The following is a 13,277-nucleotide window of genomic DNA, read 5'->3' as shown; positions in this document are numbered from 1 at the left end:
CCAAGTTGATCCTCCTCTATTCTCGCTGTAAATTTTCTGAACTCTACCCGTACATGTAGCGTAACGTGACCTCCACATCACTGTCACGGTCACGGCATATTGAAAGGCAGACCTTCAAGGGCAGGGGTTATGAATCGTGGCCTTCGTGGGGTAGTCTGCTCGAGGGGGGTAGTATCGGAGCAAGGTAGCATCCTGTTTTTTAAAAGTGATCTAAAAGTATTATAGCAAAATTCTTATTTTAGCTCGATTTCCCCTGAAAAAATATTGACCGACATGATTGATGTGATATATGCACAGGAAGTCGCAAACTTCGTCCTCGTCGCAACCTCTCGCTCCCACAGTGGCTCGAGCCTTCGACTACTGTTTGTTGTTTCCTGCGTCTCTTGTCCCCTGCAGCCCTGCTTGATCGCTTTGAAAGGAACTTGCGCACATTCAAGTCTGCCTCATTTCCATGCCTCTGTCAAAGCCCTGACCATGGAACTTGCTTTGTCTACAATTCGAGAATTGAACATGCTCTATGAATCAGTACGTGGACCGGGACATGACGAGCTGCAGTATACGCCGACCGTCGTACTCGCCTACAAGCCCGTCGTACATACACATAAGCCCGACATTTTTGCCTTCAAACCTTTCTCTTCACCAAGAATCTTGCTTTCGCCACCTACACAAGCCCTAAGCTTTCTCCGATCGGCCCTCCATTGTCAAGAGATCAACCGTCAGATCATGACTAGCGAGGCCGGATATATAAGCCTCCACGTCCTTGACTTGAATCTCTTAGCCACAGGACTGAATCCTCACAGTCAGTGCCACGACGGCACTTAATCTGGTATGAATTTTCTCTATCTGTTCGGAGTTGTCGAACAAGCTGCAACAGTCGGAAGTGTTAAAGCTCAGTCAAGTCAAAGGGATTCATCACAGCGTTCCAAGTCGGAATTTGGCCTTGCAGGTGAAGCGCCTATTCTGCATTCCTTGCGATCGTCGTATCGTCTTCATGTTGCGATCTGCAACCTGCGCAGCTGAATTCTTACCAGGATCAGCCCTGATCACCAGCAGAGAGGATATGTACACGTACACAGAGGAGCAGGTACGATGCCCGAGGAAGCAGTGGGCGGGGCTAGTTGAGACTGCTGACATGATCGCCCTCCCTGACACCAAGGCTCGCAACGAAAGGGATGCTGTCGAATGGTTGGCCGTCCTCAAGGACTGCTCCCTCCGATCCCTCAGGGACTTGCGCGGCGAGCATGCGGATACGCTACCTGCCGAGCGTCTTCCAGCTCCACAGTCACTCCTGCACGCCCAACGGCTCCTACACCGCAAGGGACGCCATCTACAAGCTCCATCCCCTCGACAACGTGATGTCAAATTTTGCGCATCGACTCGGATTGCTAATGCAAAGCTCCTCAACTCAGCGCTGTAGTCACTGAGAAGGCGCTGATTGATGTCCACAGTAAGGAAGAGGTTCCTGAAGCAGAGCCGCTGGAAGTCGCACAGGACGAAGTTGCAAGCCTGCAGAGTATGAAGGAGACCTTTGGCTCCTCGGACAATAGAATGAAATGATTCTACCTCCGAACACCGAAGGAAGCTTCTCATACGAGTATTTCGACATCAATGTCCAGCAGCTGTCCGGTGAAGCATTGTCGACTCACAACTTTCACACAAATCTCGACCCTTCAAGACTCTCGTCAGCTGCTTCTCGTCTTGCTTCAAAAGCTTTATTCAATCCTCACAACAGCCAAGTGGAGCCAGCATTCTAGATGGAAAGCTGAAACTGCAAATCAGAACGGATGAGTTGTACGCAAGAGCAGGGGGTGGAACTTGTTTTTCTGCTCGAGACGGTCAAGCCTTCAACTTTCCTTTCAGAAGCAGCCATTCACCTAGAGCTTCTCCTCGACTTGTTTTGATCTCATGACTTTAGCTTATCAAGAAGCTTCTTGTTGTAAGCCATGGCCCTGCCTCGCAGCGCGTCGGGCCTGGCTTCGAGCCTCATCACCATGACAACATAGGCGACGGTTGTTGGTAGTCAAAGTCCTACATCACGTCGCAAGTCTTTCCGACTACTTGCAAGGTCGTCGTCTCACCATCGGGTTGGATCCGCCTGACCCTGCTCTAGGAGATAGGAGGTACTGCACGAGTTGCTCGCCTTGCTGCTAGGTAAGAAGAAGTTGCTCGCCTTGCTGCTACGGGGCAGCTCTTATACTTGTGGACAGACTTCGGTCCTGTTGATCCGGAATGTGCAGCGGGTGAAGGAGCAGACTAAAGAAGAAGCGCAAAATGAAGATTGCCAGACAATGCTTAGTAATGTTCAACACAAATCGCAGTCGTTTTCATCTTCATGCAAATAAAAACATTCCCACTATCTTCAATCCCAACCACCTCAAATAGCGTGCTATTGCTCTGCTGATTCAAAGAAAAAATCCTTTGACTCCATAGAGCTCGGCTGAAAGCTGATCGTTGCATCCCCCTCTTCCCCCTGCCCCTGATCCTTCTACAACCTCTTCCCATTCCAGCTCTTCCCATCCGCCTCCTGCAATGCTCTCCTCTGACGCAGTCTCGTCTGCCAACCGTGGCCATAGCTGTAGCTCACCCTCCTCCGGGTTCCCCAGCAGCTCCTCCCAGCTGTACCCGCTTGTCTCCTTGTCCCCATCTGGGCTTCCCTCTGGGCTTCCGTCTATCTCCGTCCCGCGCCGTCGCCGCTTGACCCGCCAGTCTACGCACACTTGAAGGCTCCTCGCGCATCGACCGCATGGCCTTGCAGAGTCGCACTTGAGCCGCGACCTCCGGCATCGCTCGCATGCCTGCACGACTTGCTCTCGCTTCCGCTGCAGGACTGGAGGCAGCGCTCCGTGCCCTAGCCCTCCTTCGCTGTAGCAAACCTCCCCCATCCGGTAGCACCGAGCACACGGCCGAGCGTCGCCGCAGCGCACCTTCTTGATCTGGCAGCCCAGGCAAGCCTTGGTCGCCCTACGGCTTGACTGCAGCACATCGCCCTGGGACCTCTGGTCGTTGCCCTCTGACAAGCGTGAGCATGGCAAGGCCCGGGCAGAGCGGACGCAGCGGGAGCAGGGGGTTTGATCGTCACAGCGGGTCTTGCGCAGCCGGCACTGGCTACAGGCGGTGAAGGATCTTTTGGGAGCAGGGGAGGAAGTAGGAGGGTAGGAGAGGGAGAAGGGAGGGAGGGGAGCGGGGAGCATGGGGTAGGAGAGGCTCGTGTGCATGGCTCGTGTATCGCAGCCTTGAGTGCTAACTTTCTAGGACTAATAATATTCTCTTTTTATTGACCTAATAATAAAAGCGTGGTCACGCAGGTGGTCACGGCACATTGAAAGGTGAAGGTGAAGGGGTGGGGTACTGCAGCAGGTGCAAGCAGGGGTAGTGGTGTAATCAGGTGGCACGGAGTCGACACGGGAAGTAGGCTTCTCCGCATTGACAGGTGAACCAGATGACGTCACCTTCAGTTGTGGGTCTGGTGGTGGTTGGCCCGCTGATGTGACTTATTTGCTATAGTGGTTCCCACAGGGTCGAGGGCACACATATCAGCAGCACATGATGAAAAAAAACTCTTGGAGTATTTCACTCAACGAGGTAACGTGACCTCCGTAATACTGTCACGGTTACAGCATATTGAAAGGCAGACCCTCAAGAGCAGGGGTGATGGATCCTGGCCCTGGTGGGGTAGTCTGCTCGAGGGGGGTAATATTGGAGCAAAGTGGATGGATTTGATCTAAAAGTATTATTGGAAATTGCTATTTTTAGCTCGATTTCCCCTGAAAAAAAACACTAACTCTTTTTGAAGTAATATTGACCGACATGATTGATGTGACATATGCACAGGAAGTCGCAAACTTCGTCCTCGTCGCAACCTCTCGCTCCCACAGTGGCTCGAGCCTTCGACTACTGTTTGTTGTTTCCTGCGTCTCTTGTCCCCTGCAGCCCTGCTTGATCGCTTTGAAAGGAACTTGCGCACATTCAAGTCTGCCTCATTTCCATGCCTCTGTCAAAGCCCTGACCATGGAACTTGCTTTGTCTACAATTCGAGAATTGAACATGCTCTATGAATCAGTACGTGGACCGGGACATGACAAGCTGCAGTATTCGCCGACCGTCGTACTCGCCTACAAGCCCGTCGTACATACACATAAGCCCGACATTTTTGCCTTCAAACCTTTCTCTTCACCAAGATTCTTGCTTTCGCCACCTACACAAGCCCTAAGCTTTCTCCGATCGGCCCTCCATTGTCGAGAGATCAACCGTCAGATCATGACCAGCGAGGCCGGATATATAAGCCTCCACGTCCTTGACTTGAATCTCTTAGCCACAGGACTGAATCCTCACAGTCAGTGCCACGACGGCACTTAATCTGGTATGAATTTTCTCTATCTGTTCGGAGTTGTCGAACAAGCTGCAACAGTCGGAAGTGTTAAAGCTCAGTCAAGTCAAAGGGATTCATCACAGCGTTCCAAGTCGGAATTTGGCCTTGCCGGTGAAGCGCCTATTCTGCATTCCTTGCGATCGTCGTATCGTCTTCATGTTTCGATCTGAAACCTGCGCAGCTGAATTCTTACCAGGATCAGCCCTGATCACCAGCAGAGAGGATATGTACACGTACATAGAGGAGCAGGTACGATGCCCGAGGAAGCAGTGGGCGGGGCTAGTTGAGACTGCTGACATGATCGCCCTCCCTGACACCAAGGCTCGCAACGAAAGGGATGCTGTCGAATGGTTGGCCGTCCTCAAGGACTGCTCCCTCCGATCCCTCAGGGACTTGCGCGGCGAGCATGCGGATACGCTACCTGCCGAGCGTCTTCCAGCTCCACAGTCACTCCTGCACGCCCAACGGCTCCTACACCGCAAGGGACGCTATCCACAAGCTCCATCCCCTCGACAACGTGATCTCAAATTTTGCGCATCGACTCGGATTGCTAATGCAAAGCTCCTCAACTCAGCGCTGTAGTCACTGAGAAGGCGCTGATTGTTGGCTAACGCAAGGAAGAGGTTCCTGAAGCAGAGCCGCTGGAAGTCGCACAGGACGAAGTTGCAAGCCTGCAGAGTATGAAGGAGACCTTTGGCTTCTCGGACAATAGAATGAAATGATTCTACCTCCGAACAGCGAAGGAAGCTTCTCATACGAGTATTTCGACATCAATGTCCAGCAGCTGTCCGGTGAAGCATTGTCGACTTACAACGTTCACACGAATCTCGACCCTTCAAGACTCTCGTCAGCTGCTTCTCGTCTTGCTTCAAAAGCTTTATTCAATCCTCACAACAGCCAAGTGGAGCCAGCATTCTAGATGGAAAGCTGAAACTGCAAATCAGAACGGATGAGTTGTACGCAAGAGCAGGGGGTGGAACTTGTTTTTCTGCTCGAGACGGTCAAGCCTTCAACTTTCCTTTCAGAAGCAGCCATTCACCTAAACATAGGCGACGGTTGTTGGTAGTCAAAGTCCTACATCACGTCGCAAGTCTTTCCGACTACTTGCAAGGTCGTCGTCTCACCATCGGGTTGGATCCGCCTGACCCTGCTCTAGCAGGAAGTACTGCACGAGTTGCTCGCCTTGCTGCTACGGGGCAGCTCTTATACTTGTGGACAGACTTCGGTCCTGTTGATCCGGAATGTGCAGCGGGTGAAGGAGCAGACTAAAGAAGAAGCGCAAAATGAAGATTGCCAGACAATGCTTAGTAATGTTCAACACAAATCGCAGTCGTTTTCATCTTCATGCAAATAAAAACATTCCCACTATCTTCAATCCCAACCACCTCAAATAGCGTGCTATTGCTCTGCTGATTCAAAGAAAAAATCCTTTGACTCCATAGAGCTCGGCTGAAAGCTGATCGTTGCATTCCCCTCTCCCCCCTGCCCCTGATCCTTCTACAACCTCTTCCCATTCCAGCTCTTCCCATCCGCCTCCTGCAATGCTCTCCTCTGACGCAGTCTCGTCTGCCAACCGTGGCCATAGCTGTAGCTCACCCTCCTCCGGGTTCCCCAGCAGCTCCTCCCAGCTGTACCCGCTTGTCTCCTTGTCCCCATCTGGGCTTCCCTCTGGGCTTCCGTCTATCTCCGTCCCGCGCCGTCGCCGCTTGACCCGCCAGTCTACGCACACTTGAAGGCTCCTCGCGCATCGACCGCATGGCCTTGCAGAGTCGCACTTGAGCCGCGACCTCCGGCATCGCTCGCATGCCTGCACGACTTGCTCTCGCTTCCGCTGCAGGACTGGAGGCAGCGCTCCGTGCCCTAGCCCTCCTTCGCTGTAGCAAACCTCCCCCATCCGGTAGCACCGAGCACACGGCCGAGCGTCGCCGCAGCGCACCTTCTTGATCTGGCAGCCCAGGCAAGCCTTGGTCGCCCTACGGCTTGACTGCAGCACATCGCCCTGGGACCTCTGGTCGTTGCCCTCTGACAAGCGTGAGCATGTCGAGGCCCGGGCAGAGCGGACGCAGCGGGAGCAGGGGGTTTGATCGTCACAGCGGGTCTTGCGCAGCCGGCACTGGCTACAGGCGGTGAAGGATCTTTTGGGAGCAGGGGAGGAAGTAGGAGGGTAGGAGAGGGAGAAGGGAGGGAGGGGAGCGGGGAGCATGGGGTAGGAGAGGCTCGTGTGCATGGCTCGTGTATCGCAGCCTTGAGTGCTAACTTTCTAGGACTAATAATTCTCTTTGTATTGACCTAATAATAAAAGCGTGGTCACGCAGGTGGTCACGGCACATTGAAAGGTGAAGGTGATGGGGTGGGGTACTGCAGTAGGTGCAAGTAGGGGTAGTGGTGTAATCAGGTGGCACGGAGTCGACACGGGAAGTAGGCTTCTCCGAATTGACAGGTGAACATTTTTGCCCCTCAATGTAGGGGTTTTAAGGAAGTCCTAAGAGCGCGGTCCTACTAGGCTAAGCGCTGTCCTAGCACCTGTCCTATCTCTACCTCACTATTTGCATATCTGACTCAGAATGAGATCACTGTGATCTTTATCTGGAATCGGAATTATTTCAGGCCGTTTGCCTTCTGGATAGCAAAATATAACACGTCAGGTTGTGCGAATCTCGTCCGGCGAGTGACAGTGATAGAGTTATCGAACATGGTTATCGAACTCACACACCGCTGTCACACAAGTCGTGCGCAGTCTCAGTGACTCTTTTGATCCTACGGTTCTATGCGGGGGTAACACTGCGGGCCTGCGTCTGGAGTGAACGACGTTGTTTGAGATCATCTAGGGTACGCCTGTCATTGATGCCAAGGAGTATCATTTGGATGGTTGCACTTGTCCTCCGGCATATGTTTCAAGTTTGTTGCGAAGATCGAGGTAGGTTCCGACTTGAAGAAGCTGCTCTCTGCTGCGTCGAGGACAGAGGGCAAGGATCGTCCCTGCTGGGGTCACCCGTCCGATCCTTTGTAGAGGACGATCTCAAGAGGATATTGAAGGACATGGCACTCCGAGTTTCTCTTGAAGTATTGTGATGACGGAGTTGTTGCGAGGAACTTGTCCCCTAAGCCAAGTGAGTCTTGCGAAGGGATCGATATGGAGGAGGATCGAAATATCAGGTCATGGAACGGGTCCGCTGCCCTTCGAGGCTCTCTAGAAGGCGCAGCAACCAAGCTCGAAGCAGTCGGCTTCGACACGGCTGGTCAGCGTGGCACTGGCGACGCTCAGCGGCAGGAGGAGAGCGAGGGAGAGTGGCTGGAGTTCACAGACCTGGAGAGGATCACAATGGAGGCAGCATCTCCGTCAAGCAAAGAAGACATGCTGTAGCTCGTAAGCGAGCTCTCAGCAGTCATCCACCGGGAGGCAACCTCTTTGCCCGATCAAGCTGGTCTTGGACAAGGCCATAGGAAACCTGCACGACACCTTCTACTCTCCGGGGAGCCTGGAGTTCATGTCGCTGGGAGAGTGGGCGAAGACGCCAGAGGAGCAGGGAGTGGGACGCAATGTTCTCAAGGAGAATCTGGCTGCTGAGCTTACATAGAGCGTCGATCTCTCAGCTTCCTGTTCATAGCACTGAGTACTGAAATTCGCAGAGATGCATGTGCTGGCCTGCTCGCTGAGGGTGGACAAGAAGGACCGAATGCGGGTGGGAAGAGCTTGGTCTAGAAGCTCCTTCCTTTCAGTCTTCGTAGAGACACTCATGCCTGCTGATGGGATCAGCGCTCATTCAGCTTGTTGATCCTAACAGATGAAACATGGATGGCTGCGATTGTTCACCGCTTGGCTGCTGTTTTTAATGGCTTCATCGTGTTGCTTTTGAAGTTCGATCTGTAACTTGCTGAAGCTTGGCCGCTCGCTGCTATTCTGCTTCCAACACTCCTGCATGATTGAATACACTGCAGGGGGGCATGACAGAGGTGCTGCAAGTTGCTCTCCTCCTAGAACTCTCGATCCTACAAGCCCATCGTCCATAATGGCCCCATAGGGGATTTACTGTAAGTCCAGATGATGCTCCTGGACGTGTACGTTCACATGAACGCGGAAAAGGAAAGGAATTTCCTTCTCCGACAAAATCTTTTTTAAAGAGACCAGCATGCGGCAGTGAAAGTTGGTAGATCAACTAAACAGAGACTTTATGTCGGGCTGCTGAGGATACACTTGCCCATTTTTATTTCGCATCGCTCTGCTCGCATTTCTCGCTTCGCTCAAATTTCACAGTCTCAAGTATTTTCTTATAAGGGTTTCTAACAGTACCACACAAATTCTCTTATCATTCTCGTGTGAAATATTTTTCCGCATCACAACAGTGAGGGAATTATTTGAGAGATTGTGAAAAACCGCATGAGATAAATAATATAATGTTTCAGGGTGTATTTCTGTCAATCTCTCAAGACATTCCTTACAATTCTGATGTGAAAATTTTTCTTGCACCATAACAGTGAGGGAATTGTTCGCATGGCGACGTCAGAGTGTTAGATTTGTTAAAGAGACAGAGGCTCTATCTTGGCCTCTCCCTTCCTGGCCCTTCCTACCCTCAACACAAACCCCCAGAAAGCCATCAGTCTCCAGGATAATGATCAGACCCCCAGGTCTCAAGTCGCTGATTACCTCCGAGCTTTCATTATTGAGTTTGTACCACTATCATACTCACAGGGAGTTCGCGCTCTCATCCAGCTCCTGGTCCAGCTGGTTCACTGGCAGTTTCCCCTGCAACCTGCTGGTCAACGAGGCCGACAGCTGAGAAGGGAGCCCCCACCTTCTTCATCTTCTTGAGCAGCGCGTACTCCTTGCGCATCTGCTCGATCTCGTCGTCGCTCAGCTCCTCCTCCCGCACCTGCCCCGCCCCCGTCACGTGCTCGACGGCAGGAGGAGGAGGCGAACCTGAGGGACGGTGAGGACTCGCTCCTTTCTGGCCTTCTTCTTCTGCCTCCTCTCCATCTGTTCTTCGTCAGCAGCCTCCTCGTCCCAGCCTGACAACCTTGTCGAGCTTCTTGCTCCAGCTCTGTGCATTCCTTGCTGCTCGCCTCTTCTTCGCCTGCTTGTCCCTCTCGTCCTCTTCGTTCTTGTTGCTACAATTGAGCATCTCCTCTCCTCTCCCCTCCCCTCACCTTAAGCTGCTCCTGCCGCTCCTTCTCCCGCTTCGCGTCCTTGAACGCGATGCTGTCCAAGTCGATCTCCTCGGGTTCAAACCCGGGCAGCAAGAGCATCCGTCGCTTGGCCGTGGCTCCTGCTAGTGCATCAGCGTCTTCCTGCTCTGTTCACCCTCGACCAGCTTGAAGGAGTTCGCGCATGTAGGGGAGCTGGAGCAGCCCGAGACTCATCCCGTGACCTGCAGGAAGCAGGTGAGGAGGAGGCGCTGGGCAAGGCACCTGCGGTACCCGCATAGTCGAACTGATCCAACTTGAAGATGAAGTCACACAGATGCTCCCTGTACGCTCGGACTAGTGTAGGAAGACGGCCAGAGATGGAAAGCAAGGAAAGAGGGAGGGACAGTCAGGAGGGAATGGAGAGATGGAATTCAAGGGAAGAACGAGGGAAGGATATTCAAAAATGGGAGGAGGAGGAGGAGGAGGAGGAGGAGGAGGAGGAGGAGGAGGAGGATGTTACCGATAGAAACGAAAGTGCGCTGCCCTCTCCTCATGAGATCTCTATCCTGAAAGAACCTGGGTCAGGACACATCTTTTTTCTCCTTGGCTTACCTCCCGGACAAGACTTCTGATCTCCTGTAAGACGTCTCGAGCATCGGCAGAACATGGAATCTCCTGGAAAAGTTTGAGATGGGAGGCAGAAGAGAATGAAGGTACAAGAGTCAGGGATGAAGACAAGGATGTGAGGACCAAACATCAAAGGCAAGAGTGACAAGCAAGACATCTGAGAAGGTTAACAAGGTCGTTGGAAGCAATCACGAAGAGCAAACAGGCAGGCTTTCTATCATCTTGTCAGGTTCAGATCGAAGTCACCTCTAACTTCATGTTCCGCGACTCGACCATCTGGATGTAGTCAATCTCGCTCGGAGCGAGGAAGATAACAGATTTTCCACGTCTAAAGGGGCGTCACTATAGCAGGAGGCAGGAGGCAGGAGCAGGAGCAGGAGCAGGAGGCAGGTCAATGCCAAACACCTCCCCATCCTCCCCGCTCTCCCCACGCGATGAACGAAGAAGTCAGGATCTTGCGGAGGGTCGAACTTGTCTCACGAGTCAGGCCCCGGTCAGCCTCGTCTCGTCTGTACCTGAATGACCCACGAAATGTCATCGAAGTCCAACCCCCTGGCCGCCACGTCCGTGCAGAGGAGAATCTTGACAAGTAATTCAGAGGAGAGAGAGGAGAAGGAACTAGACATGGGTACGCACAGCCTCTTTCGAGTTTCTCAGCTCTTCTACTGCTTTGCTCCGTTTCTTCTGGTCCAGCTGGCCAGCAAAGAATCAGCGAGCTGGATTGACAGACTTGCCATTCACCTTGCCGTGCAAACCCACAAAGTGGAGCCCTTGACAAGTCTACCAAGACACTTTCACCCTCCTCTCTCGCTTAGCAACCTCGACACCTTGAGCTTCGGTAGGATCCGAGCGAAGTAATCAACAGCCCAGCACGTCAGAAAGAAAATGATGATCTTCCCCGCCTGCTCCCCCCGCACGTTGAGCGATCGAGCAGGTCTCGTGGAGATCTCTCACCTTCTTTTCCTTGAGAGTGATTAGGAGATGAATCAACTGATTCAACCTCTGACGGGGAGCAACTTCCTGTCAAGTGGAGGTAAGCAGAGCGTGCCGACAAAAAGGAGAACGGAAGGAGGAAGGAGAGGAGGAGAGGAGGAGGATTGAACATGAAAGAGAATAGGAAAGCAACGAATCAAAGGTAAACAAGAATAAAAAGAGAAGTTTCTACGATATGAAAGGGTAAAGATTCACGAGGACAGAGAGAGTTAGATTCTTCGGGCGAGGTCTATTGAGGGCGGAGGAAATAGGAGAAAAGCTAGGGAGGCGACAGGAGAAAGGAACAAGACTGTTAGACAATATCACCATGTAGTAGTGCGAGAGTTCGACTGGAGTCGTTAGAGCTTGTCCTTCCTTTCCCTTCACAGTGACTGCGACTCGGCAAGGATTCCGCATCCCTGACAGCTATGAGTACTGACGGTTAAGGAGAGGTTTCAAATCTGACCGACTCGCACGAGCTCCGTCAACGATGACGTCATCGTAGCAGAAAACAAGCCCGTCCTGTCAGAGGCGGTGAAACTGGTGGACATAGCAGGGTCAGCCGAATCTCCAGTCTTACCTTCGCTGTTTGGGGATAAGGGAGAAAATCCTCGTGAGCTGCTGTTCGAAGCCCATGTGGAGCAGTCTGGAGTCGGAGGAGACGTGAGGGAGACTAGAGCAGGCCTGTACTCCTACCTATCAGCCTCGTCGAGGACGAGAAGCTGGAGGGATCTCAGCGCGTCGATCCCACTCGTCCCCTTTCCCGTCAGGTTCTTCTTGCTGATCGTCTCGATGAATCTCCCAGGGGTCGCGATCAAGACGTTGCCTCCCAGCTCCTGCCCAGCTGTTGAGAGCGGTCAAAGACACTGAGAAGAGACCTTGAAGCGCCGCATGTTGTTCGTCTCATTCGAACCCCCGACGAACGAGTGGCTGGGAAAGGAGCAGTGGGAGGAGAAGACGGCAGACAGTGCTGACGTCAAGGATCACGTCAGGTGAGCGCAGAGAGCAAACAAGAAATTACATTCAATCTGCAAGGCAAGCTCTCGGGTCGGCGCGATAATCAGAGAACCTATATCAGTCTGCATGCAACACATCAGATTCAGAGCAGCATATGAGTGGGATGAGGTACCTTGTCTAGGGTATCACTGCTGCGAGCGAGAAGCTCGAAAGCTGAGGAATCGTCTCATCGGAGAATATCTCAGTGCTGACGTACCTGGCACGAGGAAGGCAACTGTCTTGCCCGAGCCCGTCGGTGCCTCCACCACCACATCCTTGCTGGACAGGAGTAGGGGGATGACCATCTTTTGCACAGGGGCCATGTACTTGAACTTGAGGGACTCGAGCGCATGGAGGGTGAAGTTTGAGAGAGAAGGAAGGACGGAGGTGAAGGGATCTTGCGAGAGGTGAGGGACTAGCTCCGAGGGAGCTGCGGGGACAGTCAGGCCCGGGAGCCTACGGTCCTCCACTTACCGTTAGCACTTGAGGCTGCTGGGCTCGAAGGATCGGTGAGGTTGGCGAGCTTCTTCGGTGTTTTGGGTGTCTTTGGTGTCTTACGAGTGCCTTCAGCCAGCCTGGGCGATCTGACATGACCGGCTGCAAGGGAATCTCGTCGCGCTAGGCAAGGCGAGCAAACAAGAGACGCGATAAAGCCGAGCAAGAGCAAGCTCCATGCTTGGCGGCACACGATCTTCATGACATCACTGTCTTGATGACGTCAGAACCTTCATGTCTTCGCTGCCTCCTCAGGATCTCTCTTAGCCAAGTCCCACCCGCTCCGCGCTGGGCCGCCATGATGCGTCCAATCAATGTATGAGCAATACATATCAACCTACAAGCAATATATATAATTCGCCCATCGTGAAGGTTTTTCGCTGTTAGGCTTCAAATTTCAATTTTTGAAAGTTTCCCGCGATGGAGCTGTGATGGCTGCAGCAGGTACCAGCATCATGCAGCGCTGCGAGTTATGGCGGCAGGTACAAGCAACATGCTGCAGCCTGGGCAAGTGGAGAAGTATGTGAAGTATGTGAAGTATGTACGACTGATGGCTAGCCAGACCTTCGTTGAAGTGTTGGAGAAAGGTGTACGGAAAGCAGGGAAGTTTAATTAATGCGCTGCTGGAACAAGCATATTCTCAACATGTACGTTACTTCTCAACATGTACGTTACTTCTAGCATGTTCACGGTC

At 52.7% G+C, this 13,277-nt stretch overlaps 4 protein-coding genes across 4 annotated transcripts; 1 reads left to right on the top strand and 3 right to left on the bottom strand.

Moving 5' to 3' along the window:
• Window positions 1-828: 828 nt before the first annotated feature.
• Window positions 829-1,557, top strand: GUITHDRAFT_118772 (hypothetical protein; the record flags this gene model as incomplete). Its single annotated transcript, XM_005821946.1, has 3 exons — window positions 829-946; window positions 1,032-1,185; window positions 1,449-1,557. 3 exons carry the CDS (start codon window positions 829-831, stop codon window positions 1,555-1,557), a joined length of 381 nt encoding a protein of 126 aa, XP_005822003.1.
• An 845-nt stretch (window positions 1,558-2,402) lies between these two features.
• Window positions 2,403-4,500, bottom strand: GUITHDRAFT_118771 (hypothetical protein; the record flags this gene model as incomplete). Its single annotated transcript, XM_005821945.1, has 5 exons — window positions 2,403-3,010; window positions 4,163-4,195; window positions 4,263-4,293; window positions 4,333-4,399; window positions 4,451-4,500. The coding sequence occupies 5 exons, from the start codon at window positions 4,498-4,500 to the stop codon at window positions 2,403-2,405; spliced, it is 789 nt and encodes a 262-aa protein (XP_005822002.1).
• Window positions 4,501-5,783: 1,283 nt separating this feature from the next.
• On the bottom strand, window positions 5,784-6,364 carry GUITHDRAFT_118770 (hypothetical protein; the record flags this gene model as incomplete). Its single annotated transcript, XM_005821944.1, has 2 exons — window positions 5,784-6,243; window positions 6,306-6,364. 2 exons carry the CDS (start codon window positions 6,362-6,364, stop codon window positions 5,784-5,786), a joined length of 519 nt encoding a protein of 172 aa, XP_005822001.1.
• Window positions 6,365-9,053: 2,689 nt separating this feature from the next.
• GUITHDRAFT_118768 (hypothetical protein) lies at window positions 9,054-12,883 on the bottom strand (the record flags this gene model as incomplete). Its single annotated transcript, XM_005821943.1, has 25 exons — window positions 9,054-9,113; window positions 9,163-9,240; window positions 9,288-9,344; window positions 9,385-9,468; window positions 9,515-9,633; window positions 9,676-9,735; window positions 10,014-10,059; window positions 10,106-10,168; window positions 10,367-10,448; window positions 10,526-10,590; window positions 10,636-10,701; window positions 10,757-10,813; window positions 10,862-10,900; window positions 10,948-11,022; window positions 11,075-11,140; window positions 11,420-11,511; window positions 11,559-11,632; window positions 11,673-11,738; window positions 11,789-11,928; window positions 11,971-12,062; window positions 12,114-12,171; window positions 12,222-12,262; window positions 12,306-12,518; window positions 12,563-12,706; window positions 12,814-12,883. 25 exons carry the CDS (start codon window positions 12,881-12,883, stop codon window positions 9,054-9,056), a joined length of 2,007 nt encoding a protein of 668 aa, XP_005822000.1.
• Window positions 12,884-13,277: the final 394 nt, after the last annotated feature.

This window comes from Guillardia theta (genome assembly GCF_000315625.1).
Source record: "Guillardia theta CCMP2712 unplaced genomic scaffold GUITHscaffold_134, whole genome shotgun sequence".
Taxonomy (NCBI): Eukaryota; class Cryptophyceae; order Pyrenomonadales; family Geminigeraceae; genus Guillardia; species Guillardia theta.
This window is presented reverse-complemented; position numbering and strand designations above follow the sequence as displayed.